This window comes from Pecten maximus, chromosome 5, assembly GCF_902652985.1.
Source record: "Pecten maximus chromosome 5, xPecMax1.1, whole genome shotgun sequence".
In the NCBI taxonomy this organism is placed as follows: Eukaryota; Metazoa; Mollusca; class Bivalvia; order Pectinida; family Pectinidae; genus Pecten; species Pecten maximus.
The window spans coordinates 14,710,939-14,734,128 of record NC_047019.1 but is presented as its reverse complement, the minus strand read 5'-3'; the positions used below and the strand labels follow the sequence as shown (position 1 = coordinate 14,734,128).

General features: G+C 38.4%; 3 protein-coding genes across 4 annotated transcripts; all 3 read left to right on the top strand.

Moving 5' to 3' along the window:
• Positions 1-557, top strand: LOC117327263 (the record flags this gene model as incomplete). The annotated part of the gene is given in 1 exon segment (XM_033884176.1): positions 1-557. A coding segment is annotated over 1 exon segment (503 nt), but the record flags the coding sequence as incomplete, so codon positions are not given.
• A 5,000-nt stretch (positions 558-5,557) lies between these two features.
• On the top strand, positions 5,558-7,763 carry LOC117328547 (the record flags this gene model as incomplete). The annotated part of the gene is given in 3 exon segments (XM_033886079.1): positions 5,558-5,818; positions 5,946-6,005; positions 6,093-7,763. Coding segments are annotated over 3 exon segments (417 nt in total), but the record flags the coding sequence as incomplete, so codon positions are not given.
• A 3,896-nt stretch (positions 7,764-11,659) lies between these two features.
• Positions 11,660-15,882, top strand: LOC117327262. Of its 2 annotated transcripts, XR_004532603.1 has the most exons (4): positions 11,665-12,338; positions 13,676-13,812; positions 14,139-14,255; positions 15,241-15,882. XR_004532603.1 is itself a non-coding variant. In XM_033884175.1 (3 exons), the coding sequence occupies exons 1-3, from the start codon at positions 12,264-12,266 to the stop codon at positions 15,389-15,391; spliced, it is 363 nt and encodes a 120-aa protein (XP_033740066.1). In that variant the 5' UTR covers positions 11,660-12,263; the 3' UTR covers positions 15,392-15,882. The 2 variants fall into 2 exon arrangements, 1 of the variants encoding a protein (XP_033740066.1); XM_033884175.1 differs by lacking the exon at positions 14,139-14,255 and having other exon boundaries at positions 11,660-12,338.
• Positions 15,883-23,190: the final 7,308 nt, after the last annotated feature.

Genomic DNA, 23,190 nt, shown 5'->3' with positions numbered 1-23,190 from the left:
TATTTTCAAAACTTCTCGGACCTTGCACATTCGAACTTGGAAGCTGGTACCGGAAGCTATCACCAGGATTCTGGGACGCCGTAGATAATGATAAAGCTTTTAAAGTGAACATTTTAGTGAAATGTTGGAGTAGAATTAACATATACAGAAACGGAGTGTCGTTGATCGAACACGCCCGAAAATCAAACGCTTGTGATAAAATTATTAAAATGTTAGTTAATAACGAAACGACGATTGAGTTTGCCCACGCCACAATTGCCGGAGACGAGGATCGGATGCGGTTTTTACTGTTACATCACCATGTTGACATCCACACAAGAGACATGCTCAACAGGGATGGTTTCTTTGACCCGTACACGCCTATCACGCTTTATCAAGCTGCCACCAAATATGGCCATACGCATGTTCTTCCAATGCTTGCTAGTGCAGAAAACGGGACATTTCATTCTTCGCACAGGCGTACTACGCAGAATGCCAAATCAGCCGTTTGTGTCATATCCTAGAACTGTATGCATTGTTGTTATTATTTGTTAATTAAATGGAAAATTATTATTTCACGGTCAGTGTTCTTTACTCGCTAGTGTCAGTGATGGTATTTTATAGTCTAGAGTCGTTGGTAAGTAACAACATAACTTCCATTGTGGCTTAATTTTAAGCCATATTGTTCCTTGAGGAAAGATGGTCGGGGTCAAGGTGTTTCGTCCGTCGCAAGCCGTGTATAGAGCGTAAACTTTCGACAGCCTGAAATCTATCTGAAACTTAGATAATATAAACGAATATGCTATTTTTGCGCCGATGCCACATCCAAGATGGCCGTCATATCTATATTTGCATATGAAAAAAATAAACCCATGTTAAACTTCTTGGTACTTGTAGATCTGTACAATATATTAGAAAAGCTTGCTGGGAACATTCAGAGACTCGCGTCTACAAAGTGATGTTGCTTTCAGAACAATCAAAAATTCAATATGTGACTTAGCTAGATTGTCATTTTGAGGCATGATTTTGTAATCTTCATATTTTGTCAGCAAAGTGCATTATGGCCTTCTCAAGCTATAAACTACAAAGTATTTTGTATAAGTCAAGGTCATTATCAAGGGTAGTTGGTATAAGTCCATTTTGACACTTTGACCAAATAAATGCATATGTGTGCATGCTAACTGATTAAATTGGTAACGACTTGGGGAAAACAAAAACACTTGCCATTGACCTTGGCTGTAAAATTCTCTCGTCGTTTTAAAACACCAGTTGCCGTGGTTTGTATGATCCGAGTTTAACTAGAAATCCAAGACAATCTATATGCAAAACACCAATTTTGTTGTCATGCAGTCTAATTGACATATTCAGTTGATATTTCATTAACACAAACCTACCCCCATAAAATGCCAGCGCCCCTATAGTGCTACGAGTCAAATATGACATGGAAAAGCTCCCGTTCAATAAAGCATTATCCTCGCGTTCGTTAGATATAAACCGCCGATGACACCAGAGCTTTTTATATGTGTTGATGGAGGCCAAACCAATATTATCCATTATAAATAAAGCCGTTTCTGATTTCGTTCTCTGCCTTTTGGCGGTCAAAATGAGTTGTTTTATCTTCATCAACAATTACCCGGGACCGCGGAGGATGGCCGAACAAAACACGTGCATCAAATAATCAATAAGTTTCAGTAATGCAGCTTTCAATATAACAGACGACGAAATCATCAGTAGTTAAGGTTCTTGTCGAGTTGGACGTTAGACAATTACTTTATATAAAGTACATTGTGTATACATATACTCGTCTGTTACGTCACCCAGTATCTCTGGCAATAATACCAAATCCAGGCTCCAGATTGATTAATATTTGAAAATCCCTTAACTTATCTTAGTCATGGAACTTTCTTTATATTGAATTCTGTAAAGCTTCCCAATGGAAAAATATAATTCAAATGACTTTCCCACAGGAATATTGTTGAAACTAGGCTCGTGTTTTAGGCAGTACATGTATATTTAACTTATTATCCAAATACTCTGTAATAGTAATTCCAGGCCACAGTTTCATCAAAGGGGCATTCCTTCGTTTAGATAAGGTATAGGCCGAAAAAATGAAACTTCATGAGAAATACATATTTTACCAAGTAGTAAAAGTTATAATCTTTATATTGATTCGGCAGTTTTACTTTCAAGGAAAACCAAAGTACTTCAATAATTAAATCCTCAAAATTCTCAATTCGACCCGAAGTATCACTAATTACCGCGAAGACAGACGGTATTTGTATCCGACACGGAAGGCCTCTATTGGACAGACCTTGCATGGGTGGTACAAATTTACCTGTGTTATTAATTAATTTTAGTACATGTGTATTGGTAGATAGAGTCTATATTATGATTTACAAACTGAAAAGTATAGACTTTGTGTTAAAATACGGTTAGATGAGTGGAATTGATAAATTTTGGGGGTTCACTGACAAGTTTCATTGTATACCAATACGAACCGAGTTTGTCACAAGATGTCTGCTGACGGCCCAAAGTACTAGCAAGTCATCAGCAAACATCATGTAGCCAGTTTCAGTATCAATAAGGTTTAAAAGGTCGTTGGTTTGTCTCTCGGAGATTATGTATTGTTAGGGAGTGTCGGCCTTATACGGTCGCCATGTTTATCGCGCCTGAAAGTATGAAAATAGTCATAAGTGAACTAGGAAGTTGTCAATAAAGAGGATGTTTTTCAATGCATACTGTTGAATACACGAAATAACCTCTCACCTGCCCTATATTTAGTTAATTAGTTCAAGTCCTTTCCATACTGAGTCAAATACATGTACAGTGAAACCTGTCATATGTGACCTTCTAAGGGAGTCAATAAAAATTGGCACATTTGACAGATGGCATCTTAATCCAGGTTCAAAGAAAATGACCCGAAAAGGAAAGTTCATGATTATATATATATTCTGCCACATATATCAAATTTATAAGCTATAAGTACCAGTACAAATATGAAAAAGGAATTTCCTCAGTCTTCAAATAAATAAAGACAATACCGGTATACATGTATAATATAAATGATATTGATGAAAAAAATAAATACCAAACCAACCAAATTGTAGTCTTTATACAAATTGTAATATGCATACATGTATGTTAATTTTAATCAGCTTAGCAACTGCTTCTTAACACATGGTTCCGCAATTTTTTTTTGTAAGATAATTTGTACGAATGCCGAACCTGGTATCATTTTGTTGCTGGACTTTGTGGTATTGTTAAATGTTTCGCCAACCAACGTTTTTATAGGCTGCCGTCGGCCATCGTAGATCGATTCCATTAAGTATTTAAGCAATTAATTATTATTTTTCGATAATGACTTCAATTAACGAGATCAATGAGCACGGCAGTGTTTAATGGCGAATTCGTCAACAAAAATAGCATTCGTGCCTGTATGTTGTAAAAGTTATTACCGATATGAGAAATAATGATAAACTTTAAAATTGATTTTTATTTTTTTCCTCGATTGATTATTTCTATAGATCAGATTGATATGTCGTCATGTATTCTGCTATGAATGGGTTGGGTTTGTGACAATAACATATCAATACACGTCTCCTTTTATCTTGTCAGCGATGTTGATTTATTTAATTTATCTGTTCTGATGTAATTACTCAACAGCCACAATGGATGTGTTTTTCATTCTCTGGTCCATTAGCTTGGGGTTCTTTTATCGTATTCTATATCGATATCAGGCTAGCTGTTTGTGTGTTGTGGTGTTTGATGGGGGATGGTGGGGAGGAGGTTGGATTTGGGGGTTGGAATTGGTCGTCACTGGTTTTATCGGTATAGCGTCGTTGTCACCTTGTCTTTGCTGCATTGTCGGCTTTTCATTTTAATATTTTCCTGTCGAACAGGTTATTTTTTGTCTGCACTAATATAAATATGAAACACCTTACTAACGCATTCATTAATAGTTCCATTACCAGTCAGAATCTGTGGGGTGGAAGCGACATTGTTATAGTCTAGAGACGATATGTTTTACTGTTATCTGTCCATCCGACGGGGATTTCGACCATACCGTGTATTACACGGTCTGTCGAGTTTGGACGATGTGTCCTTGTGTAGTTGATATGGTCGTTTCGGACACGACATGCGTATGTTGTCTTTCCATACCGCACCACGTGACAGAGCAGGAGATGGCCTGATAGGCCGCACCACGTGACAGAGCAGGAGCTGGACTGATAGGCCGCACCACGTGACAGAGCAGGAGCTGGACTGATAGGCCGCACCACGTGACAAAGCAAGAGCTGGACTGATAGGCCGCAGATTCGTCAGGTTGAGAAATATCATAGATGTCATTTTTTTTATCCATGCAAACGCCTGTCAACGAATTTGTCTCGATATGACAAACTAGAAATGACCCGTTACGAGAAGACAGACAGGCCATTGTATAGAGACACGCTCTCAAGGGAGAACACGTGATAGTATACTACGTTTAATATAGGCACAAGAAAGTGTGGTTCGGCGCTCCCAGTAGATATAAATTAGGTGTATCGAACGGTCCCTCCAGTCCCCATAGAAGGGACCACCCGGACCATAATTAGAACAGGGACTAACATGATCTATAGATATGAGGGACCATAATTAGAACAGGGACTAATCTGATCTATATATATGAGGGACCATAATTAGAACAGGGACTAACATGATCTATAGATATGAGGGACCATAATGAGAACAGGGACTAACATGATCTATAGATATGAGGGACCATAATTAGAACAGGGACTAACATGATCTATAGATATGAGGGACCATAATTAGAACAGGGACTAATCTGATCTATATATATACAAGGGTCATAGTTATAACAGGGACTAGCCTGATCTATAGATATGAGGGATCACAAGGGTCATGATTAGAACAGGGACTAGCATGATCTATAGATATACAAGGGTCATGATTAGAACAGGGACTAGCATGATCTATAGATATACAAGGGTCATAGTTATAACAGGGACTAGCATGATCTATAGATATGAGGGACCACAAGGGTCATAATTAGAACAGGGACTAGCATGATCTATAGATATACAAGGGTCATAGTTATAACAGGGACTAGCATGATCTATAGATAAGAGGGACCACAAGGGTCATAGTTATAACGGGGACTAACAGCGTCCGGTCTGTAGGTAATGTAGGGTGCCTACATTGTGTGATAATTATAAATGAAGTACAGCATTACAGACATTCTGGGAGCTTGTGCTCCTCACAATCGAAAGAATTAATTACGAAGAAAGCTGTTCAGTAATGAAAATTCGCAGCAGAAGTGCTGTGTTCGATCGTTAACACAATGAACTTTAGAGAGGGGGCTACAATGATCCGACATCCAACCCGTTTTGGCATTCAACCTGGACCACAGATGCCGCCATGATGCTTCACATTTCTCACCAACAGATCACGCACACGTATTCAACAGTACCGGAAACGGAACCGTTTACAGTTTATTCTAGCTCATATAATTCAGTCTTACTTACGCCTTCGATATGGCTGAACGTACGTGGCGAGTAAGATTCCTACGAAACATATGCTTCTACTTCTCTGTGCTTTAACACATAGGGAAGAAATGTGCCAAAAAAATGAGGGAGATGGTGATTTTCTGGTGAACAGAAACCCAGAAAAGGCCATGCTCTCGCCATCCATGGTCAAGGAGACCAGACACTGTACAAACGACTACTTCCTACACATTAATAAGAAGGACAGGAAATATTACCTGCCCCTCAGTTTTACAGAATTGGAGGAGTTTGACCTGACAACCATCAGGCAAACATTCGAGCAGAATTTGCATCTATTGGTAAGTTTTTGAGAATTATATCACATGATATGAATGGGCTTGTATCTTCATACACTGTAATATGCATAACCCTTTTAAAGGTAGTTGTTAATAGAATAATATGAAACATCAATCAATTTCCTCACAGGTCCAAGAGACAAAATCAGAAAAAGAAGAAAGGCAGCAAGGGAGACCGGATGTGAGACACGTGAGTTGACTGTCAATTTCGAACATTCGTCAATATTTGATGTAATAACATGGTAGTGTTCTTACTCGCATTTATTTCTTACCACAGGTTATCGACAGGAGAGTCCACCCTTATAATAGGAAACCTCCCTCAGCGACATTAGCATCTGAAGAATTCGAGCAATATTTGTCAACACTAAAATAAGTTGGACTAAGGGAAGTAACTTTCATAGATAAGCTAAGTAGCCGCTGTCTGAAAATACTATGTCTTAGATAATGTCAAATATAATCAATCTTAAGCCTGGATTTTCAATTAAGCTTGTAATAGCAGTTGCATATATATTGTACTTTTAAACCGGACACGATTTGATATTGTTTGTTTAACGCTTATAATAATATCGACGTCTCTTCATGTGTCAAAAACATATAGTTAAATCTGTAATTGATTTAAATGGAGATGTGCTGTTTCGGGATAGATCGTACTATGCCACCAATTGGTATTCTATTCGGCTGTCACGAGGTCGACATCTGTAGATCAGTTATATATCGTTATCTTGTTAAAGCCATCAAGATGCGTTATCTAGAATTCGGAGATGAAACTCAGTTTTTATAGATAGTGTAGTAGAAGTGAGATATGGGAGAGTTCGTTCCGATAAGAAAAGACTAAAGAGACATCGATATTACTGTAAAGTTGAAGTAATTTTTTTCCACATATGAACAAGAGGCCATTTTGGATTTCTCGAATTTTGTTTGAAAAACTTTCTTTTAAAATCAGTTTTGATGCATATTATTTCTTTCATATTAATATGGAACAATATACAGATATATAATCAAAATGTTCTTTAAAACTATAGCATATATACAACATATCTTATAACATAGTTTTACTATATTTTCCATGACGACTGATGTCTGACAAATAAATATTTGTGAAACTACATTTGTGTTTTTATTACCATCCCATGGTGGAAATCATGTAATGACCATATGCAAACGTATCGTACCGATTGGGTAGGAGCCATCGCTTGTCATCGAAGGCACATAGTCCCGATTTGTTAACGGTGTAAACGAAGAGTTGATGTTTATCACTCCTAATTGAATTCATTTTACACATTTCGATTTTGTTTTTAAATAGACAATTCTTATACGTTTCGTGTCTGAGATAGCGACGAATCGAACTTTTCCCTACCCCCTTAGCTGTTTGTGCCTGTCTCATATCGTTCCAAAGGATGGTGACATTTTCCATCTCTATCTGCATGGGTACGGCGTACAAGTATGAGTACATTTTTGCGCGAAGCCCTACTAACTCTGCAATGGGTTGACTTGCCGTTTCGTCTTTGAAATATCCCGGTATCTTTTTGTTCACTGTATCGTGACAGCGATGCTCTACCGGATAATTGGATAGATCGAACAACTGTCTGTCCCTATACATATCGTCATAGACGTCCGGACAGTGCACATGATATAGCAAACTGTCTGTATCTGTCATGAGTAGTTTTACACCATCTCCATATTTGGGTTTGAGGTATTTATAATAAAACTCGTACATGATCAGTTTCGACAGGTCTAAAATGGTCTGTCCCACATAGACGGGTTTGTTCAACACTAAGTTGGTTTTGTCATTTTGAATTGCAACCAGATCTTCATTAAATATGGTAAATCTCTGAAACCAGGGTCTTGCTACGTATTTTTCGAATTTTTTGACGGTGTGTGCCATCTTTATGTCAACTCTCGATCGTACATTCTCCATGGTCTTGCCGAACACGGCATTGTTCATGAGTTTGAAAAAAGATTTTTTCAAACTCATGTTTAGATGAAGCTCTTTTGGTTGTGTTAAATTCTATGTACGTGCGTAGCCAAGGTTTCTGTTTAAATTCTAGAATTCTGTGAATTTTTGTCAGTTTTAGACCCAGCTCCACATACAGTTTTTAGACCCAGCTCCACACACAGTTGTAGATTTCTACAATGGCATATGTATTTGGTCTTATTTTCTAATGATGGTACGAGTTTTTCTGTTGCCACGCGTCCACTTAAATTATCATCGGTGTGGTTGAGGGTCGGATACAGGGTTTTCCATAGCTCTTTACTAGCGGGTCATCATTCTTTGTCAGAGACTTTTTTACGGTCGGGGGCAAGAGGGTAATCGGAATGAGCGTCGTGTACTTCATCGGGATATTCTAAATCTACTTCGAGTAGATATCCCAAGTCTCCGTCTTTGACTACCTTATTTAAGTCAAATGTTTGTGGATTTTCGATCCATCGAAACCCTCCCACGGGTAATGGCTCTGACATAGCTTTCCCGTACAGGTCGTTACAATCTGTATACATTATGTACGAGTGAGGTTGGGAGAGGTCGTAGGTTTCTGGAATGTATGGGTTATTGGCTTGAGCGTATTTGTTAGAGATCATACTAACACCGCCACGCACTCCACTTTCGAAGAAGAGATACATGTCTGGGTCTCTGATGAGCTCTAACCTGACCCTTGTCATTTACAAGGCTGCGCTCCAAGCCAGCCCTGGGCTGGTGTAAAAGTGAGCAGCATCTAACTCGTAATATTCTAGACACATGCTTCTAAAGTTCTCGAAGACATCGGCTAATAGAAGCACGTCCGTCTTGAGGTAAAGGTCGTGATATTGACCGAGGTCTGAAATATTCAGTGTCCTCCACACCTTCTGCGCATGTGCGTAATCTGCATCTGATATGTGTGATTGACTCAAGGAGCTGTACTTTCAGAAAATCGATCGGCACTGTCTACGTACTCGTATGGGTATACACCCTTCCTGAGAAGCAATCTGGTTTCTATTTCGGAAAATTCGCGCGAGAAGTTTTTAAATTTTGTCAAGCCTTCTTTGGTAAGATTTTCAGTCAGAGTTTCAAGACTTCGAGGCATAAATTGAAATGAATCTATAAATCGAATGTCACCGAGACTAAACGAAATGTATTGCTCCGTAGTGTTTGGAATGCAATTGATTTCTTGATCTTTGAACATACCTATGCTTTCCGTTAAGATATGTGCATCGAATCGTTTCAAGTTGTGAAAAACACACGGTATAATGTGGGATATTTGTATTTCAAATTGCACTCATTATGAGCGGCGCCGCGGAATTTTCCGCTCAAATGACAGTGGTCGCAAACTTTTATGCTTTTCTCTGTGAAATGCTTACCACAAATATGACATCGTGTACTTGTCGTGAACGCCTGCTCGTCTTGAAGAGTCATGACGAGTGGTTTTGGGTCATTTAAGATATTTTTTATGTGTTCTTTTTCTGCTATGATACATTCCAAAAAGTGTTTGCTGACACTGTCCCCCCTGTAAATGACCGGTGGTTTGGTATATTTGTCATCCATGCATACGACTTGGTATCCAAAACCACAAGGTTCGAATTTTGTAGTCTTAGTAGTTAGTAGTGCTGGAATGATCTGGGTTTGGCTCGCAGGAATCCATTGGCTCTACAAACGTTTCAAAATCTGCATAAATAATGAAAGGTACTTTCATTTGTTTTTGAAAATCCTTAAACAATAAGAGAGCATCGTCTTCACTGGGAATTTCTACTCGCTGTGTTTTTTTTTTACTAGAACACAGCTCCATGTGTTTGTGCAATATTGTAATACTCGTGAAACCTTGTAGGCAATGTTGACAGAAATGGGTTTGAGCATGTGTTTTTTTTGTTCTACTCAAAAATGCGTTTAAATTTTGGATGAGACAGTAATGTGTTTTTTCTTCTTCTTGTAAAAAGAGTAGATTGACGTGATGGCGAGATTGTTTCGCTTTGCTAACGTACATAGGATAAATGGTTTTGTCCTCGAGACCAAATACGTTTACCGATAAGCCATTCATTCTTTCGAATTTATCGATTTGATGGATGGCGACTGGATAACTTATACCCGACATATCTAACTCACATTCGTACTGCTCGTAATGAGAAACTCGTTCGGGTAGGGTATCGACTGGGTGGAGAGATGCCAAAACCGACCATAGAAAACATTTTTCGTCGGTATTAAACACATTGACCAAATTGTGTCTATGAAAAGTGTCTGGAGTCGGTATGTAAGAGAAGTCGCTCAGAGGTGAGTAATTTCCGATGTGTATTTCTAACTTGATGACTTTTTTCAGTACCCATGCTGACCCTGATAAGCTTAATTGATATCATGCTCTACATCTGTTTCATTTGGTAATAATATGTAAGTTTAACTCAGGAAGTGAGGTGTGACCCGTATTACATTACCTTCTCTGTCTTCCTTTTCCAATGATACACGAATGTTCAAATACCATTTAATCCCACTCAATGTTTTGCACAGATTCGATACGTGTTCAGTCACTTCCGTTTTAGTGTTAGTGAAAAATGTGAGTATATCACTATCATCCTCGAAATTTGGGAATATGTTTCTAATGTTTGCATTCCCTTCTAAACTCTCATCGTCTGAAAAACTATGTCTCTCTTGCGTCGAGGGTTCCGCCTGCGGTGATTGTAGCCCGAATGGGTTTTCCTGCTGATGTTGGATTCCAGAGGGACTGGCGTCCATGGACTGAGTATTTGAAGGAGCCGCCTGTGGTGACTGGATCCCGGAGGATCCCACCTGTGGTGACTGAATCCCGGAGGGTCCCACCTGTGGTGACTGAAACCCCGAGGGTCCCGCCTGTGGTGACTGAATCCCGGAGGGGTCCCACCTGTGGTGACTGAATCCCGGAGGGTCCCATCTGTGGTGACTGAATCCCGGAGGGTCCCGCCTGTGGTGACTGGACTATTCGAGAGGACTCCGCCTGCGGTGACTGGATTCGCATTGGTGAGCCATAAGTAAAACTTTTACGAATGTTTCCATAGTTATGAGATGTTACCTCTTGCAAGAATATTTGTAAAAATGAGTATTCGTTCAAGTTTGCTCAAATTTTATAATTTCACGGTACATTTTGTAAAGCTGTGTCGATGTTAGAATGTATTCGTTGCAAATAATTCCACTGTCGAACATTCAAAGCAATTCCTTTGATGGAAGCTTTACCGTCTATGAATTGTCTCAGATCGATCCGTAGTTGACCTAGGTAGCGACATACGGTGACGAAATAATCATCCGGTAGGGAATATTGTTTAACGTAACTGCATAGTGTGTTATTGATATCGCTCGGATGAATAATTTCACTTTCATCTGCAGGTGTAGACACGATTTTGACACAGTCACTCGTCGTATTCAAATATTTCAAATGACTTACCATTGTTAGGGATGTGCTAGTTAACGCTAATAAAACCACTATCCCTGTCCATTTCAATATGTTGATGTGAATCCAGTATCTTTCATAGGTAGATGTCAGACTAGAAGCTATACTAGGCGTTTTAGGTAACACTCCTGCTTCATAAGAATGAGATCTTGACATCATTTTCTATTTCTTAGGGAAATACAATACCGTGTCCTCTCCCGGCAAGATCTTGGTGCGAAGTGGTGGTACATTGGAGTGGAAGTCGATTATATTTACATTCGGACTCGAAGGTGAGACATCTATCAATAAATATCCGAATCTATTTGATGTTGCCAATTGATAAGCTTCATTGAAATAAGCGTTTTGTCTGGGGAATATCTGTCTCCCTAAAGTCTCGACTTGGGATTGATCTCTATAATTTCTAAATAGTAAGAAATATTGTGTATTTAGACTCAAGGTACGCATGACCTTTCCTTTCTGGAATAAGTTCTGTACTAAAAACATTACAGTAAAGTTCTGATGGTGAGATTTCACACAAAACATTTTCATTAGGTGTTGACTGTCTACTCCTTCCGCCATACAATCATCTATCACCAATAATTTATGACCTTCTATATCCCCCCAATCGTTAAACTGATCCTCGTTCGGCAAACCTTGATGAAAAGTTATTTCCTCCAAATTTCGTCTCAACTCATCAAAGACGGGCTGCCACGTGTCGTAACATAGGATTATCTTTTTGACGGGTTCGCTAAACATACCATTGGCGTTTTCTATAATCTTTTGAGTCAAAACTGTCTTCCCCGAACCGGATGCACCGCATACCATGATTCGACATGGGGATTGAAATTTCAGGAGACTCTCTCTACTATACCAAGCCATTGTCAGTCGTAAAATGATAACACAGATACGAAACTTTACTATTTACATTTTTTATTTCAGATTATGCGAAGTCTACAAAATGTGTTTACAATTCGGAACAACATGATTGATGAGCATGCATTCTATCAAAACAGTAAGGAAATGAGTTCTGAATGAATTCCTGTACATAATTATCATTTCTTTCGAAGTAACCTGGATATTCGCAATAAATGATGGCGGATACCGCTGCGGTCAGTGCCGTGCCAAAGATGACCTCCAATCTGACGTTACCCTGTTTGAGCAAGGTAAGATATTGATTGGTTTGGAAGGTAGGTTCCAACTCAAAGGTATAGAGTGCATATCCTTTTACAATGTCGTCTCGCTCTATGTTAGAACCAGCATCGTTGAGCCATTTCCCCGTCGATTGTAACATGTTCCTTAGAACGGGAATCGTAGTCTGACCACCTGTCGCACTGTACTTGAGTTTTAAAGGGTTACCGCCGACTGGTATTCCATCAACGTACAATCCTATAGATGTGACGTCAAAGGGTTGGAAAAACCAAGGGTTCTGTTCGTAATCGCCGGTGGTTGCACTAGCGTTCACGAATCCTACCCCACGAGGTTCGGTCTCATTCCTTGGAATATGTTATCGTAGGTGAAATTTGTCGTTCCAATGGGGATGGTCATCTGTTTGATCATGGTCTGAGTAAAGGGATATTTTGCATTGGTCACCTCGAGAGCTTTACTTTGTGCGTAGATAACGGCCGGGTTAACCTTGACTTTACTTACACGTAGTCGAATGTCTTCAAATGATATCTTGTAATCGGGAGATGTGGCACCAGACAAGAGATAGAAACTCGGTTTAGAACGGTAAAGTTTAACATTGACATTTACTTGATTTAATAGATACCTATCCATTTTAAACAGATCGTGATAGAGTGGCCCGACCAGGTCTACCACTTTCCCCCCTCAAACATTTGTGCTCTTTCAAGTAACGCATCGTTTGATCCAGTCCTTGGGCTATATTTGCCCATACCCCCTTCGTCGTCCTGATTCCATAGTTGCGTGGTAAACTGAGCAGTCTTTGATTCCTTGGAATTTTTCAGTAAACTTTGTATGTATGCCTTGTAAGGATAATGACTCGTCGTAGATACGATGGTCTTACCCTGCAAAGTAACTTCCACTTGTGAAAATAAGGAGGGTAAAAATAAATTGACGGGTCCTACATCTTCATCTAAAGCGATGGCGCTTCCGTCCGCTTTCGTTATTTTTACCTTAGCATATATCAGACTATTACGAAAATCCATTAATTCCAAACCGTTTTGCCCGGAAATTATAAATTCCACCACAGAATCACTCGTAATCTGAGATATTGGTAACACATCATGATAATAAACATTTTCTACGGCTGTCTGTGTTAGCGGAAGGTCGAATATGGCCAATTCTGAAGGCTGTGCTTCTCTGAAGAAATCTTTGTTTAACGCAGCCATTGAGATATTAGATTCTTATTGGTCTTCTTCGCGGATTTCCTTTTTGTTCTTAGCGTTGTTTTGCCTTTTTTCACTTTATTTGCCTTAGCTTTACTTGTTTTACGTTTCTTCAGCTGTATCCGTTTTACTTTACTTGATTTCTGTTTCTTCAGCTGTACAGTGTGTACTCGTCGCCGTTTCCTGACAGACTGACTACGTTTTGGAGCACGCTTTCTTTTCATCTGAGATTTGGCTTGTTCGACGACTTGCTGAGTGGGGGAGACCATGTTAAGGTTTACCTTGCGTGCAGGTAAGGATTTTTCTCCTTCTCTATCGTTTTTGTCTATTGGAATCATAAATTCGTTCGCATTGTGTGAAATTCCTCCACCAAATTGTTTTACGTTCCGTTTGGTATTGTTTACATAAGCGTTTTCTTTTCCATGCACCACCTCCTGATAATACTTCATCCATTTACCAACATTGGGTACATACATCTTTGAAACGTTCATGATAGGAAAGGATATTGTTTAAAGTGAAGTGTAAGCGTTGCCCGATCTTTTAAGAATGACGCGAGATCACCCTTTCCCGTCTTTATAAAAAAAAATTCTACGTCTCTAACTTCCGACTTTTTCACAGGAACGAAGTATGGAACATCGAACGATTGAGACCAGTTACATACCCTTATTGCTCTAACCGGGCGTAGGAGCGTTTCCTTTTCACCATCGACGAAGCTGTCGTCACAGATGTCGCTGTGTAAGTATAAGTTTTGTCGAGTCTTCGTTCCGCTCGTAGCTAAAGTAATGTCCACTAAGGCTACTTTCCAAGTCCCATGCAGATTTAGTGGTGTCTGGAAATGTGTGCCGAAATGATAAGGCTTATTTTGCGGAAAGTAGTTTGTGCTTCTGTCGCTGTGAATGACTACGTAATGTGACATCTTAGGCTTTGCTCACGTCTCTGATATCTTTCTCTGCTATCCAATGATTATATTTAGACGGCCAACCCTCAAATTTTACTAACCATTCGATTTGACCGTTCCTTTTGCGCTTTTGAAGTTTTTCCTCTATATACCATAACGCGTCTTCGTCCTTATCTACTCTCTGTAGTTCGGATTGATAAAAGTTTCCAATGATTGGTTCGTTTAAAAAGTCTGATATTGATACTGGGGTATGCCTTGACGCAAGAAACGTTTGTTGATCTTGAATATCTCAGATGACCATTGCTGTTGGTAGGCTCGCTTAAATGGCTGTTTTAAGTGTGAGATTCTGACCAGACTTCCAATCTTAAACCTGAAGATTTGTTTCCGTTTAGTCATTGCATTCTTTGATGTAACGGGTTTTCTTTTTGGGACGTTTATTTCTGAGGTACATTTATGCAAAGAGATCAGCCTGATTTGTTTTGTTTACGTCTTTTGGTGCTGTACCATTTAGTGATCTATGAGGTGTTGTGTTATAACTTTTAACGGAAATCCTGTAATTTGTCTTCATATTCGTAAGTTCTGTATTTGGTAAAGTACATATACATCATGGTTTTAGCGTTCTGATCACGCGCTCAACGATAGAGGCTTTCTGTTCATTGTGACTAGTGTAATATTTGATACCATTATCTTCACAATACTTTCTCATTAATATTCCGGTAAATTCTTTACCTACATCGGTATATAGACGTTTTGGAGTTTTTGCGCGACTGCATATCTTTCTAAAAGCATCTAATACGTCTTTCGTCGTTTTTGTTTTTGTAGGTTCCACCCACAAGAATCGACTGAATACGTCTATGACAACCAGCAGGAATCGAATACTACCGTTCTGTTTAGAGAGATTCGATACGTCGGCAAGATCGGCCTGAAATTGCTCGTATGGACCGGCTACTTCCACTCGTGCTCTCTTAAATGAACGCTTAACTGGCTTTTGTAAACTGTAATCGTCTAGACTCTGAATATATCCTCTAATCTTGTACAGACCCGGTGATGTGAATCCTTGAGATCTCAATACTTGATGAACTTTCGTTGGACTCATAAATCCACCTCCGTTTTCGAGGTTGTAATATACATCATCTATACGTCGCTTCTCTTCCTCGGTTAACATTTTGAAAGATAATGAGATAGTCATGTATCATATTCAGTGTTTTATTACAAAGTGTTTTACAATTTTTTACAACTTTTTATAATGGTTTATGAAACCAGTCTTCTACACGATTCATGGATTTGACCATTTTAATAATACATTTTTTTTTCCATTTTTCCGTTTTGAGTTCATTCACTCTCCATTCGGCATTGCATAATTGTCCTATATAAGCGTTTCTAATCCCTCTCTGAATTTCAAAGCGGATTGTTTCTCGTATAAAATCGCGAATGACAACAATATCATCCAAATGAATAAAAGCATCTGCCAACTGACATTGTCTTTCTCTCATGCTTTCTCTTATATGATTCGCATACGTCAGCTTTAGTAAGCTATGCATACTGATTTCTTCCGATGACTCCATATCTAATTTAACTGTGCTAGTGCAGTAAAGGCCAATGTTCCTCGGTACATTCAAGGGAAAAGTTTCTATGTTTCCAATATTTCAATGTTTTTCCACACTTATAAAAAGTCACATAATCTTTGACACCTCGATAAAATAATCCACCTATGGCTAATTGATATGGAGTTTGACGAAGTTTACAGTTCCATTTATGAAATGTCATCAGGCGATCGACACAGCTGGTCATATATTGATGGACTGGGCGAGATATAGCAGTATCCATTTAATCAAATGAAATCATTTGATTTCACTCTGCCAATTTTCTTCGTATATTTCTTTATTTTGTCACTATAGCACCGCTTTACATTGTATTCGTCTCGAAAATCTTCCATGGAAATGTGCAACGATGCAGCAGGAATGTGAGATTGAATGATAAACTCCTGCCAAATCTTCTCCACTTCTGTATGATTAACACATGTCAACGCTTCATCGAAATGTAAGTCGATCACATCCTCACCCGAACGCATTACACATGTATGTCCGAGTTGATTAGCAAGTCCTTCTTTACATCCCGAACAAACAATAGTTCCGTTATTTTCAATCTTACCTCAAATGCATAAGAGAGACATAACAGTTTTTTTAGCGTTCTCCGATAGACTTTCTCTTTTATTTCTTGACTAAATATGTCTGAAGTTCTTTAGCAAATACGGCTGTGTCCATTTCTTAACTGTCTAAAGACATGCGTTTAAAGTTGAACACCATTTGTTGGTAAACACAATCTTTTGACCACCGTATATGTTCGTCCTTGATATCGTCGAAATAGGTCCAATGTTTGAGAGAAACTCCACACATGAAACAAGTAACACAATCTTCAGTACCTGTGTAGAAAAACCCGTTATTTGCAAGTTGATATGGTGAATGAAAGCGGTGTTTTGGCCAATGAGTAAATGTATTTAGGCGCTTGCTACACTTGATGAACGATGGATGACGTGGACAGATTGCTGATGAACAGTGATTAACACTCACACTGTCTGTAACATTGTCCATGTATTTTTTTTTTACAAACGCACAAATAAGCCATAAACTCTCCGATACAGTTAAAATCTTCTCCAGAAATTCACCCGATAGTCTCGTTTTCTTTCCCTCTTCAAGCAAACAAATTCTGGTCTTACCTTTGATTTTTCTGACGATGATTTCCTGTGTAGGACTGAGACGACAAACGACTTTGTTACTTGAAATTTCTGTTACGCTGACAACTTCTTTCTTGATCTGATCGACCTGAGCTTGAGCCATCGACTGTTTCCAACCGAGTCCATGTATTTATATCCATTATAACAGGGACTAACCTGATCTATAGATCATGTTAGTCCCTGTTCTACTTATGACCCTTGTGGTCCCTCATATTTATAGATCAGGTTAGTCCCTGTTATAACTATGACCCTTGTATATCTATAGATCATGTTAGTCCCTGTTCTAATCATGGTCCCTCATATCTATAGATCATGTTAGTCCCTGTTCTAATTATGGTTCGTGTGGTCCCTCATATCTATAGATCATGTTAGTCCCTGTTCTAATTATGGTCCGTGTGGTCCCTTCTATGGGGACTGGAGGGACCGTTCGATACACCTAATTTACATCTACTGCTCCCTACCCGTGACGGTTTCTTCCCTCTGGAAGCTGAGTAACGGGCCAGTCTGTACTGTCGTGCTCGTATCCTTGGGCAAGACATTAGATTAAACCCTACGTAATTGCTCTGGATGGTATGCGACGGGCATCCCGTATGTTGTTCAGTGAGGTAGTCACCAACTACTACAATGAGACCCGCCTCAAAATGACATTGACTATTCACGGGGAGATAAACTCTGTAAACAGGCAAACAAACAAAGATCACACAAATAGAGGTACCACAGGTAAGAGTACATGTATACAATGGAGGTCTAGTTTCCGGTCATAGCTGGTATAACATTTCTATGAATCACTGCAAATAGACCTGCGTACACTAATTGAAACCCAGATGAGGGCGAATGTGTAGGATGACAAACTACACTACCCGTCATCGTCGAATACCAACGCTTTATTGCACTACGCTACGCTACACTCGTCACCGTTCTACGCTACGCTACACATGTCACGTTTATACACTACGCTAGACTTATCACCGTTCTACGCCACGCTACACTTAATTGTCACCGTTCTACGCTACGCTACACTTGACACCTTTATACGCTACGCTAGACTTTTCACCGTTCTACGCTACGCTACACATGTCACTTTTATACGCTACACTCAATTGTCATCGTTCTACGCTACGCTACACTCAATTGTTGACCCGTTCTACGCTACGCTACATTTGTCACCTTTCTACGCTATGTACACTTATCACGGCGATAAGTGTAACGTAGTGCAATAAACCATGGGGACCGATGATTCATATCCGTGAGAATCCTAATGAATTATAACGAAATTCCTCATGGAGGAAAAACTGATCAACTTAATAAACTTAATCATATCGTCCGCAATTGACATACTGACCAGTATTGAGCATTAACATTTCGGCTCTCATCTGTCACTCAAACGTAGTGACAAGCTTTGGCGGGAGAGGCAATGAAAGCAGAAGCGGCCATGTTTGATATTTTATGCCATGTATTCAAACTGGACCGGGCGCTCAACTTTCGGAAGAATTATGACGTCGAGGACAAAGACACATTTACGTGAAATTTTAAGTTCCTGTCTATTCATAGAAATGCTGTTTCTGCAGAATTCTAAGAACATATTTTGATACCAAGCTGAAGTATAAACAGTCGGATTCAGAGAGGGTGCAAATATTTGGCTTCGTCCTGCTATTTAAGAAGTCATGGAGCGCGAGAAGTGACAGTTTAACTTATCTACGATATAACATCACCCTTCGTTACATTTTTACCATTTTTCTCGCCGATTCTGTCTGCATACTTCGACGATCGCGCTACAACACGTCAATAAGAAACTACGTATCCGCGCATGTCTAAAATATGTATATATAATGTAATCATATTCTTTATGTTACATCAGAATTTTTTTTCATAGTTTTGAGTCTTAAGTATGGTAATAGGGAAACAATGGTCCAATGTTTTTGCTAAGAGAAAGGCTTTACTAACAAACAAATTGTTTAAACATACTCGATGGCTAGATTTCCATTTCATAACCGATAACTTTTTATTACGTTTAACCGGCGTAAATACGTGTAGTAGTCATTTTTAAGAGGCTAATGATACGTTGTTACAACATATACATTGTATCTATCAACAATTACGCCTATTGTTTGGTCTACATTAGGTTTACATATTGTATAGTATAATTATATAGTTGAAATTGATGTTCCCGTGTACATACTTATGAGCCGTGAGGCTTCAGGTTGAATGAACGAACGAACGAACGAACGAACGAACGAACAGAAGAAAATATGTTACTTAACGCTGTAAGCCGTGAAATACATAACAAAAAACAACAACAAAAAATGGAGTAAACATCTCCCGGATGTTGTCATCAACGTGGGAGATAAACGATCTCCTGTGATGGATGAAAATTAACACTTTATTTATCGTTCTGTACACTGTTGAAATTTGATTGGTTTACACACATTTTATTAGCATCTTTGTTTATACAAGGGAATTGATCACAAGTAATACAATTTATACTTTCAATATTAAATTCTACAACATGCTTTTTTGACAAGATGGCATGTTTACAATTTCGATTTTGTTTTAGAGAGGGATAGTGAATAACCATTAGATAATGTCACTATAACCATCAGGTGACATCAGTATAACCATTATGTGATGTCACTGTAACCATTAGGTGATATCACTACAACCATTAGGTGATGTCATTATAACCATTAGGTGGTGTCACTATAACCATTAGGTGATGTCACTATGACCATTAGGTGATGTCACTATGACCATTAGGTGACGTCACTATAACCATTAGGTGACATCACTATAACCATTAGGTGATATCACTATAACCATTAGATGATGTCACTATAACCATTAGGTGATGTCACTATAACCATTAGGTGATGTCACTATAACCATTAGGTGGTGTCACTATAACCATTAGGTGATGTCACTATAACCAATGCATTAGGTGACATCACTACAACCATTAGGTGATGTCACTATAACCAATAGGTGGTGTCACTATAACCATAAGGTGGTGTCACTATAACCATTAGGTGATGTCACTATAACCATTAGGTGGTGTCACTATAACCATTAGGCGATGTCACTATAACCATTAGGTGATGTCACTATAACCATTAGGCGATGTCACTATAACCATTAGGTGATGTCATTGTGACCATTAGGTGATGTCACTATAACCATTAGGTGATGTCACTATAACCATTAGGTGATGTCACTATGACCATTAGGTGATGTCACTATAACCATTAGGTGACGTCACTATAACCATTAGGTGATGTCACTATAACCATTAGGTGATGTCACTATAACCATTAGGTGATGTCACTATAACCATTAGGTGATGTCACTATAACCATTAGGTGATGTCACTATAACCATAAGGTGATGTCACTATAACCATAAGGTGATGTCACTATAACCATTAGGTGATGTCACTATGACCATTAGGTGATGTCACTACAACCATTAGGTGATGTCACTATAACCATTAGGTGATGTCACTATAACCATTAGGTGATGTCACTATAACCATTAGGTGATGTCACTATGACCATTAGGTGATGTCACTATGACCATTAGGTGATGTCACTATTTAGTGGATATAACGAATTTATATTATCATTTTCTCACACAATAAGCATGTTATCCAATACTATGCAAATACACTGGCAAAATGTTGAGGTAAATTTGAGCTGAAAAAAATATTGGCCTGAAATTGACCTGAATTTGACCTGAATTGCCTGACATCTTGCCCGTATATGTGCTGATTATCATTAGGCCATTGCTAAGTTTGATATATGTATACTTGTATAAAGGAGAGGGCATTGATAACTTGTGATAACTTACGTCCGATCCTTTTATGTAATAATGATGTAGGTTTTTTTTTGCAAATTCAATTAATCCAGTGTACGTCACAAGTATATTTCAGAAAACCTAAATTTTGATGTATCATATGTGATTTTACTTCATTGAATGGATATCACACCCTGTCGCTCTAGTGACGTCATTTATCTGTGAAAATTATTTTATAAGTGATAATTTGCCATCAAACAGCTTATAGTTTATTTCAGGCATATTGACTCGCTAATGGTAATAGTTGCTTAATCTGCTTGATTTTAAAATCCGCATAACCATGCCAAAGTGTTGTAGATGAATGGAGTTGTCTCCCTTGTTTAAAGATCGCAATTCAATGTATTTCAAAATTACCAAACGAATTTGAAAGATTCTTAAATTACAAGATATCTTTTGTTTTATTAATTTGAATGTAAATAAAGATACTTTTTTAACCTTTGTATTTTAGTTTTAAGTTATTTGGTAAAAATATGGAGTAAATCGTCATTTGGAAAGCTGGGATCTATCTTTTCTTTAACAACATTATACGCTAGCGGATCCAGGGGGTGGGGGTGGGGTGGTCCTGGGGGTCCCCCTTTTTCGGATGAGGAAAAAAGCCTATGCCAATTTTCCGGAATTTTGGCCTCCAGACCCCTCGCCAAATTTGGCTCGCGCCTATGGCGCTCGCATTACCACTAAATTACTGGACCCCCCCCCCCCCCCCCCCCCCCCCCCCCCTCCCTTTTCAAATTCCTGGATCCGCGCCTGTTATACTCGCCATCAATGTACTGAGTCTGTAGTTCGTATTTCAAAACTATTTAAAGTTTGGGCATTACAATAAATGTTGCATGATCAAATGTGAAATCTCGGTTATCAAGCATCAATAATTCGACCTGCTTGTTTTCATTGGGTTCAGATAAGTGGGTTAATTCATTTCAATTCGGTTTAATAAGTCTGAAAGTTTCTTGAAGCTAACGTTTGCCATAATATTGCGTGGTGTGTGGTGTGTATTTACAATAGATTATGCTGTCTGTAGACTTATTGTTGCGCATATTAGTGTATCTGCGTTTGTGAATAAAAATCTTGGAATCTTGAAATCAAAATTCTGTACAGTTCGTTAAATCTCTATTCTGTTAATCTGGAATCCAATATCTTGATGATAGTGTGTCAATCTGGGTTTCAACAATCTGTGCGGTTTGTGTAAAATCTTAACGTACCCATTTGTTCTGTCCAATCTGACCTCAGGAATCCTAATATCAGTAGTCTATGCCATTTTCGACTTAATTAACCCATACGCTGGAAGTTAATCTCGACAACAGTTATCCGGATGGTTAAAACGAATCTGAACTCTTTAATCAATATACATTAACAAAATATACACGGGTATAGTTTGTTACCTATATTGATTCATCCTATCATGCCTATATGGACATAATAAACAATAATCTGAAAAGTTTGAGTATTATATATTTCTGTACTCTGGACAGTAATATCAACTTGATAATCTCAGGCGAGAGTTACTGTTAATCCGGATTCTAATTACCTCCACAGTTCATGCTAATCTAGATTCAAATAATCCGAACAGTTGGTATCATTTATATGGGTTCCAGTAGTAAGGAAAGTTCGTATTAAACCCATCTGCGAGATCCGGACAGGCTCTGTTAATAGTTGACGATATTTATCAGGATTTTGTATCCCATATCTAGAAAGTTAGTATTGTTCCGTTTTGAATCCGAATGGATGATTTGTTTACGCAGCATAAAGTTAATAAGTTTGGAACAAAATGTATCACCATAGATAGGAACGTTATAAAACTGGCTACTGTTCAATAGTCAACGGTTTTTTGAATTCTACATAACTTAATATGTTGGGTTTTTTAAAATTAATTTTATTCATTTATCTATATCTTTTGGCAAATCAACGTATCCATTTTCTACTTGGGTTCTCACGATACGATCTTTAGTATAAATCTTGTTATGCAAGAAAAAAGCAGTTTACATTAATTTATCAGAGTAAATGTATGTTAATTCTATTATATTTTGAAGTTATACGTTACATTGTTATGTTCAATCAGTATTTGTTCAGTAATCTTCTAGTTTAACAATATCTTATTCCTTCCTAAGCTTAAACCAAGGGATTTTATAAATACTGATATCCATTTTTGATATATATATATTTTTTTATAAATGTAATTTCCCCTCCTACTTTTAAAT